The 24,585-nt window shown below is 41.6% G+C and overlaps 1 protein-coding gene across 1 annotated transcript in view; it reads left to right on the top strand.

Moving 5' to 3' along the window:
- The window catches only part of PLG (plasminogen), a 330,074-nt gene that overhangs the window by 9,221 nt on the left and 296,268 nt on the right, over positions 1-24,585 (top strand). The window contains exon 2 of the mRNA XM_086927242.1: positions 14,333-14,468. Within this exon, the coding sequence (XP_086783368.1) occupies positions 14,333-14,468 (136 nt within the window). The remainder of the gene's footprint in view (positions 1-14,332; positions 14,469-24,585) is intronic.

The following is a 24,585-nucleotide window of genomic DNA, read 5'->3' as shown; positions in this document are numbered from 1 at the left end:
TGTAATTAATTATGTTAATTTTTTTATTAATTTTAGGTGTGTGTACAGGATTTTTTTAGTGAAAATGTTTTTGGGTAAAGGGGTATTTTTAGGGTTCAGGGTCAGTTTTCAGTTTTTGGGTGAAGGGGTATTTTTAGGGTTCAGGGTCAGTTTTGGGTTTTTGGGTAAAGGGGTATTTTAATTATATGTATGTATTATTGTTGTTATATAAAGTAATGTGTAAAATCAATTTATATGTCCACATTTATTAAGTTTATAATTAAAAAGTGTAGTAAATTTTTTTGAAATAGTTAAAAAATAAAAGTAATGTAATGTATTTTGTTAATAGTACTTATATTTATTTATTATTTAATGTAATTTTAATTATTTTAAAAAGTCGATATTTTTTACATCTATATTAATTACAACGATATTTTGGAGTCGATATTTATGTACTTACCTGTTTAAGTATAGGGTGTCGATATTTTTGTAAACGATATTTTTACAACGATATTTATGTCAGCTATATTTTTGTAATCGATATTTTAACACCCTACCGCCTAGAAGATTCCCCCACTTGAAAGGCTGGTACCAGATATACATTGGACCTCCAGAGCCACTCTTCAGTACACTCCTGGACCTGTGAACTACAGAAAAAGGACCTTCTTGTTGCCCAGATAACTACTGTGCTGCTTGAGGACTTCCCTACTCTCTAAGAAGGAATATTTAAACTACTCACTTCATTCTAGGAGAACCTAAATGACTCCAAGGATCGGTTGGCTGACCTCCTGTTCTGAGCTATAGTGACAAAACAAGCTCCAGGGACCTCCCTGCAACTGGCGAGCTGAAAAGCCACAAATGGACCTGCCTGGGCCTGCAGCTGGACTTCCAGAGCTCTGCTAGCCCACAAGAGGCACCTCCACAAGTCTTGCACCCTGGGCTGCATCAGAGTGCACTCATCTGCAATGAAAGATGAAATCCTGAAGCATTGGGTTCGTTGTGACAGTGAACGGGCCCGTTTGCGGCAAGATTTTTCTGGCCATGATGACTGTCAACATGAAGCTCTGGTGAACTCGACTCTTCTCGCTACAGCGACTGCCAGCAACAATCGGCATTGGGAGATCTGCGCTTTGCGCTAAAGCAATGACAGCCTGTATTAACCGCCAACGTGGAGCTCCAGGAATGCCTATTTGCGATGCCTGACCGGATCTTCCTGCTTGAGCGCTGACCATCCATGAGTCAAAGCCTGCTCTTTGCGCTACAGCAACAACCATCTGCAATGCTTTTCCAGATCCTCACAGGCTCCTCCACCATGAACTGGACACTTCACACTAGACTTGGAGAAGGTAACTCTTTCAGATGTATTAACCTGGTCCCTGTATCTTGCCCATAGTCCATTGTGGTTGGCCTGAACTTGTGACTTTCCTCTGGTCTAGCACAACCAGATTACTGTGAGTGGCACATTGTGCTTTTAGGCGTTGTACTTGACTAAACTTTGAAAATGCATATCTCCGGTTCCATTGATTGGATTTTTGTTGTTCTGGTAGCACTTTATTTATTAAAATTTGCTAAATTTTTCTAAATTGGTTTGGGATTTTCCTTGTGTTGTGTTTTTACTTTATTACTGTTTGTGTGCTGCATAAATACTTACACATTGCCTCTACGCCTGACTGCTTTCATGCCAAGCTACCAGAGGGTTAAGCATATGCGAATTTAGTGACTTTTGTGGTTCACACTGACTGGGATTGTGATTGTTGCTTGAGAAGGCTTCTCACCGCCCTCAACCAATAACCCAATTTCTTACATGGTTTAAAAGAATCTTTGGTTTGCTGATAACTTTTGTGCCACTTAATAGATAATCATACAATTTGGCAGACGCTTGGCATGTTTAACTTACATCTGATATGTTGAGTTACTAGCAGATAAATAAAAGTGGCATGGTTCAGAGGGAGCAAAAAGTGTTCATTTGCAAATTTGTTTTGAAATGTTTAAAAAATTCGATAAAAACGTATCAGGAATTTACATGTTTGGTTTCATCCCAAGTTTCATGCACATCTGATAAAAGTGTAGATGGGAAAGTTAAAGGGGTACGGCCAATAAAGCTTTACTGTGCTAATAGGTTTGAACACCATCTGATGAATTTGCATGAAAATTGAGATGCCACAATAGGGTTTATGTTGTTGCGTTAAACGCAATTCTAGTGTAGGTCATGCACACTAGTGCTGGATGCACTGCGTGGCCTGTGACTCAATCTTCTCATGGTGGCCACCCTTCACTACACAGAGCTTAAGGCGGTCCGTTTGTAGTGGGTTTGTCTGTTCAACCTTCCACCAGGATTTAACGCCCTTTGTCTATGGCCTTCAGCTGTGTGCAACTGAGGATCGACACATTGAACATTTTATAACATTTTAACAGGATCTGTGGATCCTGAGCTGGTTTTGTAAACCCTGAGACACTCAGGAGGAATGAGGGTTTTGGTGATACAGTGAAGATCCTTAATCCACAAATCCTTGGATAAAATATAACTTTTTTTAATGCCGAGAGGTTTGGGCTTGCCCACATGAGCCTTGGAGTCAAGTTCCACTCATCCATAACCCTTATACCATATTTATTTTAAATGTTCCCACCATAGTGCACTGTGATGGAGAATGACAGCCTGCCAATCACACCATATAGATTCTTGTATCTGTCCCTAGGACCATGAATCTACAATGGATGTTAGAAGGAAAAGTGACATCATCTAATAGTGCACCTTGATTTGAGGGTTCTCCAATGAGGATTCACAAATTACCAGTCAAGCTATCTCTTTAACTTAATCAAACCTAACTCCTTTTGGTGAAAGTAATTTCTTAAAAATTACTGTAGAGATTTTCACTGTAACTGAAGGCAGCTCATACTGGCTGCTCACAAAGGGTTGGTCTCAGCGCCTAACCAAAAGCCAGATCTATGTGGAGAATGTTCAATAGGGGTTGGATAGGCTTCTGGGGTTTGTACTGAGGGTCCTGCAATCAGTCTCCTCTGTGCACAGTGAAGACTGTGTGCTGTATAGTTGGACCAGCTGCAGAGAATTGGTTTCAGAGCCTAGTGAAAGACCAAACCGTGCAGTCAATTTTAGCTGTGCACCACAGAAGGCTTATGTTACAACAATGAAAACACCACACAAAAAAGATCCCACACCAGGTTAGAAACATAGAGGTGAATTTTATGAATAAAACAAGACCAAAATGACAAACACCCAATCATTAGATCCGGTGGTATGACTTTTTAAAGAATAACCTGTAAAATAGCACTAAAAGAACAAAGTGCAAGATGCGGCTATCTGGTCAGGCTGGATCGGGTCAAAATCAAAAGTTCAGGCTGACAACAATGGAGTGCAGGTCGGACAAGGACCGTGATTACTCCCACTGAAGTTATATCTTCTCAAATTTTGTGCCAAGAGTCCCGCTCACATTGGAGAGGGCTGCAAGGAGCAAGGAGAGCATTGCAGGAGGTTTTTGGTGTGGTGCAAAGAGCAGGCTGGTGTTTGTGGACGGGTGGACTGGAGCTTCCTGTTCGCAGTCCCCTGCGAGTGGTTGATGCTACAGTGCGGGGAGATGGACTAGCAGCGCTTCTGTGTGAGCGGAGTGGTTTCTGTGCGAACGCACCCGTTCGCTTTTAGAAAGAGCCCAAAAGATTGATTTAAGCTCGCTGGGCCACACCAAGGGTCCAGGACCTGATGGGCACCACTTGGGGGGTCAGGAACTTGCTGCAGCTGGGCCCAGGAGCTGATTGGGCAGCCTTTTATGTCCCTGAGGCTCAGATCAGGAGGTCAGAAGACTCGTCTTTCGAGTCATTTTGGGGTCCTGTGTTCAAGATGAAGTTACAAGTCCAGTTCTTCTTTCCCAGGCAAGAGGGCATCAGATCAATACAGCAGGCGAGCAGTTCTTTTAGAGCAGCAGTCCAGCTGCAGGCATGAAATGGCTAAGGAAAGAAAATGGCAACTTTCTAGAAGTGGTATTTTCAGAACTGCAATTTAAAATCTAATCTCACAATAGGTTATGATTTTAAATTGTGATTCTAGAGACACCAAACACGAACTTATTATATATTCCCATTTGGAAATTACACTTGGAAACTGTAATAAGGTAACTCCAATGTTATCCTATGGGAGAGATAGGCATGCAGTAGCGAAAAAAGAATATGGGAGTTTTTCACTACCAGGCATGTAAAACATAAAAGTACATGTCCTACATTTTAAACAAAGTGCACCCTGCCCTCTGGGCTGTCCAGCGCCTACCCTAGGAGTGGCATATGTAATTTATTTTGTTTAATATAGCTTTATTGAAATATATGAAAAAACAGTGTACAGTTTACAGCGTGAGTTAAAAGTAATTAAAAAATGTAGTACAAAAGCATAAAAGTCGTATTATGAATATGTTAGGATACAATGAAAATAATTAACAACGGAGTAGAAGGTCAATATGAACAATATACCTTCTTAACTTAGTATTTTTGATATATATGTAAAAAGGAAGGGGAGAAGAAAAGAAAAAACTAAAGAAAAACTCAGCACTATTTACAGAAATAATCATATATAACTCCAATAATTACACAGTGAATAAACAAATAATGTGAAGGTAACAGTAAATTTCCTAATATATACAGTATAAGAAAATGAAGGCCATAAGGCTCATGGTGGTTGAAAAACAGAAGTGCTATCCTGGATCTGAGTTGAACGGGAAGATAAATGATTAGAAAGTGGAGACCAGAAGGCCTCTTTTCTGAGAAGATGGTGAGTGGAGGTGACAGATATTCTGTTCAGTCTATGGTGATGACAGAGAAGGTTCTACCAGGCAGAAAAGGTAACCCCGGAGGCATCTTTCCAATTGGAAGTAATAACCTGGAAGGCAATTGCCAATAACAGATCCACAAATTGTCCAAGTTTACGGGCACCAAACCAGACTTGGAAAGTACTTCCTAAAAATACAGAGTTCATTCTAACCGGAAAAATAACAGGACATATAGCAGAAATTGTTTTACAAATTTTTTTACCAAAAAGAGGTAATATGTGGACATAAGAAAAATTAGTGTAAGTATGTACCAGGAGAGGTTGAACGGGTCTAACATGCGAGTGAGGAACCCTGAGTGTATTTAGAGATAGATGATGGGGTTAGGTACAGCCTGTTAAGTAATATAGAGTCTGAATAGTGCTAGCATTACATGGTGTATGATGTAAATGAGCCCAGATGAGGTTCCAAGTGTGTATAGAGAAAGTTTGTTGTAAATGAGTCTCCCATAACAGTTCAACCTTACTCTTAGATCGATTGGGGAGAGAGTCATGTAAATACTTATAGATGTGAGATGCCCTGAGGGAAAAATAAGTGGGTAATGGCTCTAACCATGGATCTGGTGCAATTCATATTTAGATTGAAGCTCACTGAAGGAGAGAGGGAGTGTTCCATTAAATAAATGCTTGACTTAAATGATCCCCTTGTTGGCCCAACCCTTCCAGAAAATTCTATGATTAGCAAGTTTAATGGATCTGTTGTGCCATAAGAAGCATCTAGAAACTTCTACAAAAGAGAAAGTGTTTTAGACCAGACTGGTTAAATAATCAATATGGAGTGTGTAATAACAGGAGATTTAAAGGAATGAGGAGGGTGCGGAAAATTATATAATGATGAGAAAGGAAAAGGTTGGATTAAGGAATCTTTCAATATTTGCCAAACCATTGAAGGAGTATCCTCAGGAAAGGAGAGGTGAGGTAAAAGTTGATGTATCAAAAAAGAAGAGTGATATTGTCTGAAATTGAGGAAATTGACACTACCCTTATCTTTGTTTGCAGATAACAAAGACAGGGAAATACGGGCCTTCCGCTTGTTCCATAAGAACTTACCTAAAATAGAGTTGAGTAATTTGAAGAATTTCAATGGAATCTTAACTGGTAGCATGGATAGATAAATATTGATGACGGGAAGCATCAACATCTTGATTGCATCCAACCTACCACACCATGACAAATACAAGAGTGACCCTTTCGCTGACATAAGTTGCACTTTAAGTACGATATCATCCAAATTAAGTTGGACCGATTTAGCAGTGGAAGAGGAATATTTAATTCCCAGGAAAGTGATATGTTTAGGATTCCATTTAAAACCCACATCCACAAACATATCTCTTAGGCAGAATTTGTTCAAGGGAAGGACTTCTGATTTGTTAAAGTTTATCTTATAACCTGATACAAAGGCAAAGGAAGACAAAAGTTCGTTAAAGACAGGTATGGAGACCAGAGGGTCTGACACATATAACAAGATGTCATCCGCATATGCGGTGAACGTAGTTTCAAGGGTTTTATGCCAAAACCGTCGAAATAAGGAACAGTGTAATAAAGAATGAAGAAATGGTTCAAGAGATAATATAAACCAATCAATCAATCAATTAATCAATCAATCAATAATCTTTATTTTGATTGTAAAAAACCATAAAAGATTACATATAATATAAAACATTCATAAGGCAAATCATTCAATTCATAGCCTTGCTATTCAGACAATTATAAATGCTCATCGCAGTCCCAATAAAGGTTTTCCTAGTAATTAAAACAATAAATACGATTTTAAACCCTAAAATCGTGGAACGTCCATCAAAAATATCATTTTAGCAAACTTTGCAGTATTACCAATTCATTTAGGCACAGTTTTTGGATGATGTTGTTTCCTTCTTAAAATATGTTTAAAACTATCAGCATTACATACAAGGGTCCATACCAATCATATTATAAGTGTACCTTTTGGATATTATTATTATTTTCTTTGCGCAAGCTTAATCACAAAGGTAACTAAAAATTTAAACCCCTTCTCCTCCTTATTAGATCTACACAGAAAATGTATCTACTTATGCTAAACACAATAGGTTGCGCAGTATCCCTTTGCAATATTCTTTCCGCCTCACTGCAACGTCTAAATCCCAAAAGGTGACAAATTGGTTTAATCCATTTTATTTTAGCATGGATATAAGCGGCGCATAAGAATAGCATGTGTACTTCATTCTCTTTGACGCCTGTATTGCAAAGCTCACAACTACCATTGTTTTCCTTTCCTATATTACACACCCATTTTGTAGTATTTACATTAATTTGCAAAATGCCATAACGAAATTTTAAATACAGAGATTTGGCAGGTCCTGGTTGGATTTCATCCATAAAAGGCTTGAATTTACTATTTGATTTCATGATAAGGTACCTTAAAGATAAGGTGCCTAGTTTGGGGTTGCATGACTGCAAATTCTGGATAAACACCCAATAGGTTAATTGTAAGAGTTTTTTGGAACTCAAAGTCAGACCTTCTGGGTCCTCCCAAAAATGTCTCAACCCCAATTTAGTAAATTAGTCCTCGATGTGAATCAACCATGCCAACCTTGTGTTATTTTTTATTTTCATAATGTCCTGCACGCCTTCTCTGTAATGGGCAAGTTCGGCTGTTGACCACAAGTGGACCCAAACAATAATGCCGTGTGGTCATCAGTACGATGAATGTGTAGATCCATCACAAGAGGAAGTAAAGGGGTACGCCTTGGGATACTTAATAGTTTCCTAAAAAAGATATTCTCTTGTGCCATAAAGGTGTTTTTTACTGTGTATCCCCATAAATCTTCCCCATAGAGGAAGGCACATTATGCCTTGTATTTGTATAGCTCCAATACTGGGGAAACAGCTTTCGATTGGCTGCTCTTGTGTCTCCTCGTTATCGGAACTAAATTCTGAATACGGATTATTTTACTCTTATCCAGGTGAGGTTTCCAGTCTAATTTAGTATCTAAAGTAATGCCTAGGTAATTAAAATTATGCACATATTCTATCCTTTCTGTTTTAACAGCCAGAATTTTTTTTAAAGATCTATGCGGATTGACTGCCATATATTTCGTTTTGGTTGAATTAATCTCCAATCCTTTAGTTTCACAATAGATTCCGAAAGTATTAAGTAGATTTTGAAGGCCTTTTGGTGTCTGGGATATTAAAATCGTATTGTCTTCAAACAAGAGTGCACAGGTACATGAGACCCCCCCCCCCCCCAACTTGGGGGAATCATGTTCGCAGCACAAGAGGAATTCTGGAATTTCATTCACAAACAGAGAGAACAACGTGGGGGCAAGCACGCACCCTGGTCTTACACTCCTATTTATATGTACACGGTCTGTCAATTTGCCATTTGGACCCCATCTGACCCTAGCAAAGTTAGCCTCATGCAGTCTAATAATCTGCACCAGGATTTCCCCCGGGACGCCCTGGTCCCTTAGTGTTATCCACAATGCATTTCTGGGGACCAGGTCAAAATCTGCCCTGAGGTCAACAAATGTGATGTACAGATGCACCTTTTTTACTTTAATATACTTCTAGATAATACAAAAGAATATAAACACCTGATGGATTGTGCTACTTTTCCCCCTAAAACCTGCCTGGTACTTGGTTAGGATACTGTTTTCCACCATCCAAGAACTCAGTTTATTTAAAATTTGTCTTGCAAAAACCTTTTGTAGGACATCGATTAAACTAATCGGTCTGTAGTGTGCCGGGTTCTGGCGGTCCCCTTTCTTAAAAATGGCTACAATCTCTGCGCCCCTCCATGTTTCAGGGATAGGAGCGCCCACTGCGATAGCATTGCACAAGAGGTTAATGTACGGGGCCCATATATTCTTCTCATGTCTCCATAAATCTCCAGGGATTCTATCCGGCCCCTGTGCCTTCCCTGGTTTTATTGCATTTATTGCTTCCATAGTTTCAGACATACTAAAGGACAAGGGTATCTCACTTGGATTGATGATTAAGTTGTCACTACCAAGGTTAACCTCATTGTTAGGGGTTGAGTATAAGTGAGAGAAATGGGATACCCAGGTATTAGCATCAAGGAATAGATCCCTGCAGCAAATCCCATTTCTGTTACCCTTGGATACCAGACGCCAAAACGTTGCTTAATCATTTGCTTTGCACGCATCTAGCAACTCGGACCAGATGTTCTCATCCCAACATTTCCTTGCCTTGAGCAATACATCCTTGTAGCACCTCCTTTTCTCCCTTACAACTTGGATATCATTGCTTTTTATTGCCTCTATCAGATCTTTTTTGGCATTACGACACTCTTTATTATACCACGAGTGGCCCTGGGAGGATGGATCTGATAAACCCTTATTGGAAGGCTTCGAGATTTTAGTTAATATTTTTCAAGGCCCTCTACCATATTATCATGGATCTGCATGATTGACAAAATAAACAATATAGGAGAGAGGGGGCAGCCCTGGCGAGTGCCCCTTTGAAAAGAAAAGTACGATATCTGGGAACCATTAACAAAAACAGAAGTAGTTGGGAAGGAGTAAAGCAAGGTAATATAAGACAAAATAGCAGGACCAAAACCATGCCAAAACCATGCCACTTAAGAGCGTGCATCAAAAAAAGCCAATAAAGACCATCGAAGGCCTTTTCAGCGTCTAAGGTAATAGCCCCTTAAGGAGTTCAACTCTTGGAGGCAAGAGGTATTATGTTTAGAAAAGCTATAGAATTGTCAGTTAAGTTCCTACCTTTAACAAATCCAGACTGCTCTAAACCAATCAGATCAGAAATCATTTGATTTATTCAAAAAGCCAATATTTTAGCAGAATCTTGCAATCTAAATGTAAAACAGTGAAGAGAGCCTCAAATGAGAACACAATTGGAGCAATCCATAACCTCTTGCAATATATCACAAGCGAAAAATGAGTAAAAGAGGTCAAACGGCTAATGTTCGAGGAGGAGCTTGCTGACAGCCATTCTGAGGAATGGAGTCATTGAGGAAAAGACAAAAGAAATCAGTCTAAGAGTAGGCACAACATTTATAAGATTTTCAAATGCCCTAAAAACAGTCTCCAAGCATGCCTGATATATTTTTGCAGGAAGCGCATAGCGCAAATGAAAGTTGCTCGTCACTGTGCTTCAGAGAAGACAAAATGACGGCCGCGGCTCCCACTTTTGAGGAAAGAGCGGAAAACTGAATCAGATCTAGCTTTTTAAAGGGCGAAATACAAAAATACCTGTGCCACCCAGGTTCGCATGCTAGAATCTCCACTCCATGTTAGTAAACAGGGCAAATTGCAGTCCCGAAAGTGTTCCGTGTCCGTCGGCTCTCGGAGCTTCAGGGAGTAGCATCCATCTTGCAAGCGATTAGACGACGCCCCTGACTTATATGTGTTAAAAAGGAAGGTTTGGGCCAGGCAAAATGTTTCCTTTGCCAGGTTGAAATGGCATTTTACAACTGTACACACAGACTGCAATGACAGACCTGAGACATGTTTAGAGTGCTACTTAAGAGGGTGGCACAACCAGTGCTCCAGGCCTACTAGTAGCATTTAATTTACAGGCCCTGGGACCATGTAATGCCACTTTTCTAGGGACTTACAAGTAAATTGAATATGCCAATTGTGCAAGCACTTTAGCACTGGTTAGCAGTGGTAAAGTGCACATAGTTGTAAGACCAGCAAAAACAAAGTCATCAAAAAACAGGAGGCCTGAAGGCAAAAAGATATGGGGAAACCATGTCAAGGATACCAGGTCTAGCATACTTCATCCATAGATGTTTAATTCACAACATCAATGGTAAAGTAACATGTAAGGTCGTTAAGTTGTTTGTGAAGTCATCTGTAACCGTAAGGGTGAGGCATTTAGTCTGCCAGTTATGTTAAGATGACAGGTGTGCGAGCTATGATTTCCGGAGCTAACCCTAACTGGAACATTTCAGGATTTTAAAATGTAATGTACTATAACTGCACTCTAGGTGTGATTTTCCAAGGAATCAATGAAATGAGAGCATTTCAGAAGGTTTTACTCACACAATTGTACATTGGGCAGAGCATCCAATCTTCTCAATGAAAAGTAACTCGACGTCCACTAGGGCAGACTGAGGAAAGCCAAAGTGGGTAGATACTAAACAAGCATTTGCAAAGCATACAGCTCTCGCCTTTGAGACCTATTGGATTTGCTAATGATTTCAGCCTTGCTTTACAGCATCCCTAATGCTAAAAAAAAAGCATTGATAAAACAAGAAAAAAATCAATTTCACACATCTACGAAATGTCGCAATTTCTTGTTTTTCTTTTTGTTTACCGATACAAGTTGGATTGATAAATAAAAAAAAAATTGTGTGAGCGGGTTAGGAAAGCAATTTGGGCTGGGGGAAGTAACATGGTGCAAACACCAGAAAGGCATGGGGACAATACGGGGACAGACAGAAGCAATATGGGGGCACGGATGAGGGAAAGCAATAAGTAGGGCACTGGGAGAGAAGCAAATGGCGAAACAGGAACTTGGAGGGGGAAATAAATGGATTCAAGGAAGCACAGCATTCAGGTTGAGTGGAGAAGCGCTAAGGCGAGACATCACGTATGGTGTGGAGAAGCACACGGGCAGAAAACAATACAGCAAGCTGATAAAGTCTTGCAAGGGACAGCGTATACGCAGGCTGGTACACAGGACCTAAATCATGGGGCCTCATTTATGAGAAATGACGCATCGCTGCGTGAAAGCAGCGATGCGTCACTCAGTGCGCACTCCTTGCGACATTCCTGATGCGTCATATTTAATGTATGCGCATCATGTCTCAAGGAGTTACAGATACGTCAGTATTTCTGGCGTATCTGTAAGCGCAAAAGTGACGCATTGCTGGAGTGTGTCACAAAAGTGACCCAACTCCAGCAATGCGTCCTTTCACATGGGGCAAGCCCCGTGTGAGAGGGCCTACGTCAGTCTTACAGCTGCTGTGAGGCAGGTGCAAGATTTTGACGCAACGGCGTCCTAAAAGTAACGCAGTGAAATCTCATAGATTTCACTGCGTGACTTCTACGACCCTTCCTTGCGTCAATACGCCCCCCTTGCATACATTATACCTGGCGTACGTATAATGTTGTGCAGGGGTTTACAAAGTGACGCATCTACCTAGATGCGTCACTTTGCAAATATGGTGCAACAAGGCACATTTTTTACGCTGCTGGTGCGTCACAAAAAGTGAGGCACCGGCGTCGTAAAACTGGCGCACAGCCTCATAAATGAGGACCCTGGAGTGTACATCCAGTGCTGCTGCCCTTTGTCACATTGTTTAGAAGCAAAATGCACCAGATGTATAGGGTGCCGAGAAACTAGGGAGGACCGCCAGTCATCCCCTGCATCGCCTTTGCTCTGAAATCTGATTCAGTCGTGTGAAAGTCAGAGCTGTGAAACATAAATAAAATGTTTATGACAAAGAATATGCCTTCACGGGTACCCAAGACCAATGCACTTTATGGCTGAATTTTGGACTAACAGGAGAGACGAGTCCTTCAGAGAACTAGATAGCTCTCGATTTCTTTCCTTGCATTCTGGCTTTCATAGCAGTGCCCCCCTTTAACAAAACCGGACTCCAAGTACCAGCATGCACAGCAAAAGCACAGAAGTGGTAACTCCTTTCACTTGGCAGGGAGCACTCTGGCACGACGATTCAGAGCGTAATGGCTCTTACTAACGTACCCTAATGCTGTTCTGACATGAGAAGCTGAACTTTAACCTACATTGACATTTCAATGCCCACGTGCTTTAGGAATCCAAATATTTACCTTGACATTTTACACCCATATAAAAACCATGCGTTAAATCATGCTGTTTGATGGTGCACTGGAGGAGGCAGAATGGATGAACACAAGGACTAGCCTTCCTCTCTCAAAGAAACTTTCAACAAGACACCAGACTAGAAAACATTAGCTATAAGACTGTTCTCTCACCCGATCAGAGTGTTGCCGGCCCCAATTTGAGGGGCGACATTATTGCCCCTTCCATGATGCCAAGTTTGGGACCAGAGAGATGAACTTTGTTGTGTACCAGATCTGGGCAACGGCAGCAGCACAAAGTCTCATTCCAGCAGCAGGACAATTAAGAACATGTATTTCCCTCTGCAAGCATAAACATCGATCCACCAGTGAGTGAGCTCACACTGCAGCTCTCTTCTAAGGCATCTTACAAACTCAGCGACATATATGTGATGCAATGATGTCTTGTAAAGCGCATGAATCACCCCACATGGGGTATCTCCGCGCTGTAGACCGCTGGGGAACCCGTCCTGGCTTTCCCTGTGAGATGGTCCCTACTGGGTATCTCCAAGGTGAAACCTGGCATCCCCGGCGAATGTGGGGGGCCGTTGTGGAGATGAGACATGAGCCTGCAGCCCTGGTGCGAGCCACCCAGCGACTGCCCTATCACAGAACACTGCAGCATGACCTGGTCTCTTGAAATAGAAAGACAAACAAGCCAACACAAAATATTTTTTATTAAAGAACATTGACACGTTAGGGGAAAATAAGGTAATGCACTAACACCCTCGACCACACACCCACAATCAAGCTCAACTGGGGGATACCCAGGGTGGGGGTGGAAGATGGAGAAGCACTGCCACTACCCGTCCATGTGGAACCGAATTCAATTACAGCAAACAGGGACAGCGTTGGCTCAACATCCAGTGATTCTGGTAAAAGCACTTATTTCTTCATGTCTTTAAGAAAAAATGATTTGTGATCTTTTGTAATGTAACTGGTGCTCATGTAAAGTGCTGCAAAACTTTTGGTCGAGTTTTCACTATAGAAAACTGCAAAAAATAGTGAGAGTAAATAGAAGAGGGATGAGGAAACACTAGCAGGGGCAGGGAGGAAGGGGGAGGTACAGGAGAAATGGACAGGCCCGGGGGTGAGATAGAAAAGAATCAACAGGGATGGGGAGGGTGGGAGAGGCAAAAGAAGGAAAAGAAGCAACAGGCATGGGTGTCAGTGGAAGGGGAAAGGAGAGAGCGAAAATACGAGCACTCATACGAAGTGCTTAAAGACTAACAAAAAGTAGCTACAAACATGAGAGCATGGATGGACACAGGTACTTTGTCCTTGCTCTAAGGGAGGGCCAATATTAGAACAGGCATGATGTATGCATGCGTTGACAAAGGGGAGAGGAGGATATGAGAACGATGCTGAAGCGAACAAATAGTAAGCTATAAGTAGGCTGCAGGCCCGCTTAACGGAAACAACATGTCTCAAAGAGACAGCGCATGCACTGTCTAGCCAAGACTTAAAATAAGCTGATACTACATACATTGCAAGAATCACCTCTTCCATCTGTAAAATGTCTCTAAAAGAAAATGTGTAAGCTCATAACAAATGGCGGAGTGTACTGTGATCCTTGGGGAAGTGAGACGCCATTTTGTGAACGGTGGTTATCCCTACGGGATGCTTTTTTGTTAATTTCTTATTTAGCATTAGATGAAGGTTTGTAATGCATTGCAGAAGGTCGAATGACAAAGTAACTGTTGAGTTGTAACTTTTTGTTTGTACTTTGCCACAGTCACATGCGACTTAAAAGACGACTACGTAAAAACAGAAGGAGCGTGGCTATTCAGTCTGAAGAAGTACTTTTACACGACAGCCAGTGAAGAAGATTGCGCTCAAAAATGTGATGGAGAAGCTCGATTTATTTGCAGGTACTGTGATCCCTTTCTGCACTCATCTATTGGGAAATAAAGCAGCGGCAACCACCATGCTACAATGTTTTCGCATAGAAATTAATTTCCTATAATGTTGATCTGGTCGCCCACCTAAGTTGAGTTCTCAAGACAACCACGAGGAATATGCCAGATGAGAATTTACCTAAACATATTTTTTTCGAATTTATTTATCTATTTGTCTTTCATTCTGAAAAATCGACTAAGTTCTACTTTGGAGTGCATTGGCGAGCTCTAAACCTAGTTTGACGCCCCTAACTTAGTATTTACCAGTGTGATCTGGGTACATTTTTATGTATGAAATATCAAAATAGGAAGAAGATACAGTATTGGACTATTTTCAGAATGAGCATGCGCTTTGGAATGCTCCCAACCGCTTTTGGCCACCATAAGTGTGGCAGGGTATGCTCAGACGTGAGTCCCTTGCTCACTTTGCCACTGGATTCAAGCAAGCCGGGCTGAAGACGGCTGGAATGCCAGAAACCGGTCCTCAGAAGCTTGTTTCCGGTCCAGGGAAGACATGGCTTGGCGGTTCGGGCTGGACTGTTCCCATGAGGCACAGGGTCAGACTGATTTGCATATAGCCATGTCTGAACTGGGGTGGCAGAGTGGGCTAAAAAACGGTGATGGATTAAACCCAGATCTTTTGACTGGGTGTGAGTGTTTGATTGATTCAGATGCTCCGTCCATCACCACCCCCTTTTGTACCCCAACCGGTAATGAGGCACTCAACGTTTGTTTCTGCTGAAGTGTAATTATACTACTGGCAGAGTCTCAAAGCTGTACAGAGTTGTCTCCTCTGCCAAGGTCTACTCTTAAGTTAGGTATGCTTGACGTTTTACACTCTTAAAAGCAGTTTATTAGTATATTTGCTGTTACTTTCTACTTCTTACCAAAAGATCACAGATTTACGTTTAAAGTTTATTTTGTGTTTGTCTTTACCAAATTAAGCTTGATACACATTACATAAAATGATCAGCTGTGTAAATCTACACAGGAAAATTATTAAAATGAGAGAAACAGAAAGAAAAATAAAACTCACTTTATCAATGCACACTCTTTTGCATCCATATTTTGCAACACAGGCAGGTATGTGTGTGTGCATTTCATAAGATGAAATATGACTTCTGGTGTTCTTCACAATCTGAAATTATCTTAAGGGAGTAATGTTCTACGATCCTTGATATGAACATCACCTAATAGAATCACAAGTCAGAGACTGGACCATGGCTTGGCATAATATACATATTTGTGAGAACTATGACCATTTCTTCTATGTACTCTTTATTTCATTTAATGGCAGCTGGCCTATCTTTTGTTTCATCATTCATCTCCTGATTTCTTGGGATTCAATAATTATCAATGGCCTATTTAGGGTTTGGTGGACTGCCTTGTCTGCTAAACTCTTGGTCCCCCCAATGATCTAGAGTTGGGCGGGCGTTATCTTTCTATTCGTGGTGCCTTCTTTGCCTCTGTCTATAGAAAGTTTATGGCATGGCGGAGAGCTGGCCTTCAGAGTAAGGGTTTTATATCACCTGCCCTTTTGTGGGCTGACGGTCTGTTGTCCTTTTTACCTGTCCGTCAGAGCCAGGTAAAATCTCTGCAGTGATGATCAGAAAAATAAAAATAGTGCCCCCCTCCAAAAAAAAAATCCAAGGAAAAACTCTCTAGATTTGGGGGTCATTAGTTATTTGTTTTTCAAAAACAAACTTCCTCTTTAGAAGTTTGTTTTTGAATTCCAAAACATTTGATGGGTGGCCTTCAAAACAGACAACAGAAGTCCGCTAGTCTTCTGGTACTTTCGGATTCCTCTGGCGGTTCAGAGATAACCGTTGGTCCAGCTGTGACCTCTTAATATGGCGATCTCCATTGAGTCAGGGTAGTGGATGTAATGTCTTCCACCACCTTGACAAAGAGAGTAGAAAACAGCCATTGTCTAAAACAGGCCCCAAGTATTGCTGGCCTAGTCTTGACACTTTGCCATGATTAGATGGATATATTTTAGACGTCATCTGATTTCAAGCAGGTCTCCTGCCAATCTTTTCTGCTTAGTTTTGTGCTTCAATCTGCTCTTCCTGTTAAGATTACTTAGACCAGCTGATCCTTTTTCCAGTATCATCTTTAAAACGTAAATTTCAAGTTGAAAACCAAGACACTTTATCGAGTGACCAATATTCTTTGATGATATACCACAGTGTCTTTACTTGCTACATAAATTCTGTGCCAGTATGTTAATATTCTTGCAAAATAGTTGAATAAATTTTGTGTCTAACTGGAGAGCAAACCCGGGTGTGGTTCGAGCTAATCTCAACAAGTTCTTCCAGATAGACATTTCTCCTTATTGTATTTTATGCAGCTCTTTCTAAACGAACACCTAATTCCCATAGAGTAACCCCTACCCAAGCAGTAAACACAATCTTTGTCAGGGTGAGGCACAAGCAAACCCCAAATTAACCTATGCTCAATCCTCTGATAGCTTGTTACAGAGCAGCCAGGCTTAATTTAGTGGCAATTTGTAAAGTATTGATGCAGCACTTCAAACAGTAATGAAGGAATAGCACAACCCAATAAAACTCCTATACCAATTTAAGGAATACAGCAAAATGTAATAAATAAATAATGACCAAAAGACAAAAATCCAATCAGTAGTACAAAAGATATGCAAATGTAAAGAATTCATTGGAAATAGCGCCATAAGCACAACAAGCCAACTATGGATATCTGGTCATGCTAGACCTGGACAAAATCGCAAGTTCAGGCTGTAGTATGGAGTATAGGCAGGCCACTGGGACCCACTTAGGCCCGCTGAATAAGAGTACCTTAAGCCTGGCTGCGAAGAGTTGCAGAGTCTTGCATTCAGGATGCGAGCACAGCTAAAGCAATGCGAGGTTTTGCTTGGAGATGCCCCATGCAGCTTCGGTTAAGAGGAGCTGCGAAGCTCCGATGCCAAATTCTGCATCCTCGGATCTGTCTTACACTGGATGGTTCCAAACAAGCTGTGGTGTTTACGATGTGGAGTCCTGTTTTGTTGCCGAGCCAGCTGTGGATGAGATGCTTGCGATGCTTGTCCTGTGTTGGGGATGCATCGCTCAGCAGCAGTTCCGATGAGGCTGTGGGCTGCAAAGGCGATGAAAAATGCTTTTGCCAGTAAAGCCCATGCAGATGAGGTGATGCGTTGGTTCTGCTAAATCCACAGTTTACCCTAAGGCTATGTCTGTGAGGCCTCAGATCAGGAGGCACGCAAACTAGCCCTTGGAGTCAATTTGTGGCCCTAATGTTAGAGATGCAGGTCTAGCCCTTCCCACCCAGGCAAGAGGGGCACAAGTCAGATAGGCAGTACAGCAGGGCACCAGTCCTTCAGAACGGCAGTGCAGCAGAGTGGCAGCCTTCAGCAGCAAAGCACTCCTTCTTCCTGACAGAGTCCACAGGTCCAGAAGTGTACTGAAGACTTGGGTCTAAAGGTCCAATATTTATACCTAGTACCCACTTTGAAGAGGAGAAAGATTCTAGCGGTTTCCACCCACTCCTAAGGTGTCAGGCATCCCCTTCCTCCCTGCCCTGGCCCCACCTTGTCTGGGGGGACATAAAAGACCAGTGCCAAACCCTTTGTACGAGTGCTCAGGCAGAGCCTTTGTGATGTGCAAGTGTGGTAGGTGACAGCTCCTCCCTCTCGTTACCTCAGATTGACCCACCTGCCAACACCAAGCTTCCCTTTGTCTTACTGTCTGGGAGCAATACACAAAGACCAACTGCCAGCTACATCTGGTCATGTGACCCGGTATTAGGCTGCAGGCACCAAATGGTTACGGCAAGAAAATGCCAACTTTCTAAAAGTTACATTTTCAGAATTGTGATAAAGAAATTGGCTTTTCCATTAAAGAGAGCTTTTAATTACAATTCCATAGACACAAAACCACGACATCCAAACTTGCTCTCAATTGAAAGTTATCACTTATTAAATTTAATAACGAAATGAAAAGTTATCTTATGGGAGAGGTAGGCCTTGCAGTAGTGAAAAACTTATAATAGTTTTTCACTACCAGGACTGTAAAACCAAAAACTACATGTCTAACGTTTTAAATACACTGCCCTCTGGGCTCTTCAGGGTCTACCCTACGGGTGACTTCTTTGTATTGAAAAGGACGGATTTGGCCAGGAAAAAGGTTTGTTGGGCCAGGTCGAAATGGCATTTTAAAACTGCACACACAAGCTGCAATGGCAGGCCTGTCATGTTTAAAGGGCTACTTAAGTAGGTAGCAAAATCAGTGTTGAAGGTCTACTAGTAGAAATTAATTTACAGGCCCTGAGTACATATGGTACCACTTTACTGGGGACTTGTAAGTAATCTAAATGTGCCAGTTGAGTGTAAGTCAATTCTACCATGTTTAAAGTAGAGAGCAGAAGCACTTTAACTTGTGAAGGCAAGGTGAAGGAAAATTATGGGGATGACCCTGCAGAAAGGGTCAAGTCAAACAAACCCTTAGCAACATTGTACTCCAGAATCCTCTAGCCCTACCAGCTAAATGCATTCTAATGCATCTAATGAGACAAATATGGTCTTTATCACTTTTTGTTACCCTTTACAACCACCAGGTGGTCTATATGGCAAATATTATCATGGGTTTGCCTTCTATTGTACATTCTTATTAATGCAGGCAGATCAAGTCAGGAAGGATTGTTTCTAGTATTGTAGCCTAGATGTTTCTGCATCCACATGAAACAATCCTATGAGTTTCAATGAGGCACACGACTTTGGGGCTTATTTAGGAGCATCCTGTGCAGCCAGACCATCTCTTTTTGTGATGCTTCGGCGTTGCAAATCACAAAATCCTATCTATGAAGCTGGGCAAATACACTATGCATGGCTTTGACTGTCCTCATAGATATGGAGAACGGCAGGGCAGTGCAGATCGCTGTGTTGTCTTACTCCACGCCTGGGTGGTGTTCCATGGGCAAAGCACAGATCCCATCATGGATTTTGACGTTGCCTCAGATTTACAAGATTGTGTATAACTGAAGAAACCCCAAATCCTTATGCCTACTGAGGTGAGTTATAACGAGGATATAACTCACTGCTCTGCCTATGCCAAATGTACATAAATGAGGGCATTGGCTTTGGTATTACGACAATGTTGGTCTTGACCATCTGTTGGGTAACTTTCTTCTCCAGTATAAACTTATTAAAGAGATTTGTCAGATGTGACACCAGGGTGTTTGCTAAATATTTACCCCATGTAGCCCTCTGGATAAAGTGTTTCATGCATTTTAATGGATTTGAGAGCAGCAGGTACCTCAAAATGTGTGATGAGTGCATCAAAGGTATCTTTTTGCTTGTAAGACTCGCATGGGAGAAATATAGATATTAAGCATTTAGATTGCTCATGGTCCGTTCTGGTGGGTACAGAGCCACATAATAAAATTGAAAACTTCCAGCTTTTTTTCCTCAGCGGTGAAGCACCAACCTGTGAGGCATTGCACGTTCCCAATGTACCCACTTTCCACTTTCTTTCTCAACTCTTTCCGAACATAAGGTACATTCTTGAAGCAAAGAAGAGTTAATTCTGAGATAATTCTTCCTTATTGGCAGCAATAGCATTACATTTGTCCCTTATTGACATGGCTTGTCATAGAAGACAACGCCTGAGTGCTGCTTTGTATTCTCATTCAGCTGTTATGAGTTCATCTTCTCAGAGGTCCTCAGCTTCTTTAAGCTGGCCTTCGCCCTGATGCCTTTGCTCGATAAGGCGTTTAAAGGTGTATCAGGTGCACACATGGCTCACTTCATCAGGAATGTTCAATGAGAGTACTCTGTGATGTGGAATTGAAAGTTTGCTTTAAATACCTGATATCTCAGTAACAAATGATGATGTAACAACAATCGTCACGGTGGAGTGGGCTGATGGTTCTTATTAACGAATAGTTCAGTTGGTGTGTGTGATCTGAAAAAAGGATTGGGTATATTTTAGTGTCATTTGCTAAGGCATTAGGATTTTGCTTACCAGTGTGTAGCCAACTTTTGAGTATATACTACAGACATGTGAAAGAAATGTAATATTTTAGTGTTGTTTCCAGGGATCCCAGACCTATGGTTTGTAGCATCTTTCTAAAGGTTCTCAAGAAGGAATCTGAGTGGGTCACATTTAAACCCGATCTATCTCTGGCCACGCCCAAACATAGTTAAATCCTCTCACTCTATTTACAATTCCTGTTGCAAAATCAGCTAATGTGCTAAATCAGTTTTAATTCCTCTCTCAGTTCTGTCTTGTAAAGTTGGAGGCTACTGACAATGTCGTCCATGTTTCTATTAGGTGTTTTGTGGTGTTTCTCATAAGACTGCCTTTGGAGGAAGTGGGATCTTCTGGGTGGTGACTGGAGGTGGTGAAAAAACAGTTTTGTTTCAATGGCAGTATTAGTCAGGTGCATTGTTTAAGGTGACTTCACTTAAGAAGCGCCCCCCCTGTTTACAGAGTTGGTATTTCCCCTTTAACATGGAATACTTAGAATTTGTGTAGCATGTTTCTCTCTCTTTCTTTGGTCAAGCCTTTATTGGTTGCAGCGTCTCATGAGGTGATTTAATTAAATGGGGGGTCCTGCAGCTAATTTCCTGTGCATAACTTCACATACAAGAATGGCGTGTGAACTGGTGCTGAGTTGATTTGCTTCAGGAGATGAATGTCAACAAAAGCCCTGAGATCTTTATCCCTCAAAATGTTAGAGTGAGACTCCTGAGGGTCTCTACACCCCAAAAGAAGTAGGCAGTTAGGTTTCACCCCAAGTTAGCTAGTCCTGTGCCAAAGTATTACAGAAGAATGCTGGCTAGGACACTGCGGTTACTTTAGAGCAGTGTTAGTGAGGTGGCTTTGTCGCAAGTATCCTGGTGAACACTGCTTCCCTTTCAGGCATGGTTGAGTAAAAAGTTGTATGCTGTTAGAGAAGCCTTGGGTTCTTAGAACTCTTTCCTATGTGAATTGAGTCCCCCACTTCTTCATGGGCTATTCCTATATGTATAGGTGCTCACCCAATGAGATTGGCATGTTGTTCAGCGCATCCCAGAATCTGAGAGCAACTTAACTTCTGTCTTGTTTGCTGTTGGTGTGTTAGGCTTCAATGGTAGGTGAGTCATGTACTCCTTGCACCACCTAACCATATATAGTTCAACCCTCAGTTTCAGCAGTGTTAACCACCTTGTGTGTGGTTCTCTCCCAATCTTCCGCACAGCTGCCATAGTCATCTTTCCTTTTGTGTTGTTCATTTATTGCCTTGTTGGGTTGGGGCTATGTTGTTCGAGATGTCAGAAATCAGTCCACACAGCCACCGGACACCACTCCTCTATTTCAGCAACTCCAGGAAGAAATTATCAGTCCCAAGGATTGTATGAAGCTGAATAGCGATCCCCGCCACAATCTCAGAGGTGTTAGACAGTTGGATTCTTCTTTGTACCATTTTCCTTATATAACTGGGATGCACTCTGGTGGACCTCTGATGTTTTTCCACTTTCTTGGCGTTAAAAAATTACCTCACCATGGGCCAGATGTAGGTAAATACTATTTACCTATTCTTAAATAACGAATTTTACTGATTTGGTATTTAAGAATAGGTAAATAGTATGTAGGTAATTTTTCAATAAATTTGACCGAATCTGTAAAAATCGGTAATTTATTACCGAATCCGTAAATACCGATTCGGTAAAAGGGGGAAAACATTGAAGGGTGGCAGGGTGTCACTTTGACACCCTGTTGCACCCCTCAATTGTGTATGAATGCACAATTGGACTGGGGTGAATGTGTGACATTGATCCACATTCTGTCCATCACCTGTTTTGTTTGCAATTGCCTCCATAAGTGCGCTGGGGATGCTCAGACGTGGGTCCCAGGCACTCCACACCACTGGAGTCAAGCTAGCCGGGCTGATGAGAGGTGTTACCTCGAAACCGGTCCGATCCTCGGAAGCTTGATTCCGTTCTGGGAAGGACATGGCTTTTGTAGTTCGGACTTGACTGTTCCCATGGGGCACAGGGTCAGAGCTGATTTGCATATCGCCATTGTCTAACCCAGGGTGGTGTGGAGTGCAAAAAAACGATGGATTTGGGCCCAGATCTTTGGATTGGGGTGAATGTGTGACATTGATCCACATTCTGTCCATCACCTGTTTTGTTTGTGAATGCACATGTTGCAGACATACATGCCCTAATTTGCATAATTTTTTTTTTTTTGTTTTGTTATTTACCACCAACTTGTAGTTGGTGGTAAATAACGAATCCTAACATGGGAGAAGCACTAGTTTATGTGCTCCCTACATTAAGGATTCGATAATTTACCGAATCGGTATTTAAGAATTTGGTAATTTACCGATTCTTTAAAATACCAATTCGGTAAATTACCGAATCCTTAGATTAGGCCCCTACATCTAAAAAGCCTAATTCTGGTCAGTAACGGCCGAAATTCGGTAATTTCGGCAGTTACAGACCGGATCAGGCTTTTTACTTCTGGCCCCATATGCTCACTTGTTGTTCCAGCTCTACCCCATCATTTTCACTACTAGTATGGAAGGTACCATGTTGGATGGGTCTGGATTTTGGATGAATTGGAGCAGTCTGCAGCACAGCCCCACAGTAACAACATCTCTTAAGCAACGGTCATGGCCATATTGTTATTTTACTATAACTTATATAGCAAATCAAAGGCATATCTTGGTGCTAAAGAAAGGTACAGTCAAGACACAGAACACCATCCTTAAAAAATCGCAGTCTTAAGAGATTTCCTGAAACTGACAAAGTCAGAACAATTTTGGACATGGAGTGGCAGATTGTTCCAGTAAAATGGCACCAAGTAGTAGACAGACCTTCCTCCACATCTTGTCAAGTGAATTGGGAGACCGACAGTAAGGCTTTAGTTACTGGTAGGGCAATAGGGTTTAGGCTTCTGGCCTACGTAAGCAGAACAGTTGCCCATTAGAGATTTATAGGTCAGACAACATTATTTTAAAATGTACCTTTTCTTAATGGGTAGCCAATGTAGTGATCTCAATAAAGGTTCAGAGGTAGAGCCGAGAGGAAGATTGCGAATAAGCTGGGCGGCTGTGTTTTGGACCACTTGCATTTTAGCTAATAAAGTCTCATTCACAGGGGCACGCAGAGCATTGCCATGGTCCAACTTGCTGATAATCAGGGCCTTGATTAAAGTTTTCCTAGATGAGGGTGTTTATCTTTCTTCAGCAGACACAATTTGTTCAAACAGCTGCAGCTAATGGCAGCAACATGGTCTTTTATAGAAAGAGATTGGTCAATTTTTTGCCAAGGTTTTAGAATACCTGCAAAGGCGAAGGGGCCGAGCCAAGATTAGACTGCCACCAGTCTGGAGTCCAAAATATCTGGCCTTTGACAAATAACATAAGCTCAGTTTTGTCGGCATTTAATGGTGAGCAGTTGGTAGCCATCCAACTTGCATTCGCCTTCATTCCATTGTAGGAGTGCTCCATAGTATAGCCCTGTTGTTTTCAAAGTGGATCATCAACTGTGTAGCATCAGCATATGATATAACATCGAAACCAACAGTTCTGGTGATGGCAGCAAGGGGGGACTATATTGATATTAAATAAGGTAGAGCTTACACAAGAGCCCTGTGGAACCCTCTTATCAATTGACATAGTACAAGACTTAAAGGTGCCTAACTTAATAGTCTGTGTTCTGTTGTTAAGAAAATCTTGAAACCACTTCAAGGCACACTCAGAAATGCCTATCTCATACAACCTTTGAATAATGCTTGTGTGAGACACGGTGTCAAAGGCAGCAGATAGGTCTAATAATACCAGCATGGCAGGGGTGCCTTTATCTATAGAAAGTAGAAAATAAAGTCCACGACCGCAACAAAGGTGGTCTCCGTACTATGAATGTCCCTGAACCCAGATTGAGATGGGATGAGAATCTTCTTGGCTTCTAGGTACCCTGAAAGCTGTGAATTTATTAGACACTCCAAAGACTTGAGTAGAAGCAGGTGCAGCGATATAGGACAATAGCTAGCCAAATTCTCTGTTGCTGACTTTCAAGCACATGGAATGCTTTCTGTGTCAATGGATATATCAAACAAAGCCATGATCA

This window comes from Lissotriton vulgaris, chromosome 6 (genome assembly GCF_964263255.1).
Source record: "Lissotriton vulgaris chromosome 6, aLisVul1.2, whole genome shotgun sequence".
In the NCBI taxonomy this organism is placed as follows: Eukaryota; Metazoa; Chordata; class Amphibia; order Caudata; family Salamandridae; genus Lissotriton; species Lissotriton vulgaris.
This window is presented reverse-complemented; position numbering and strand designations above follow the sequence as displayed.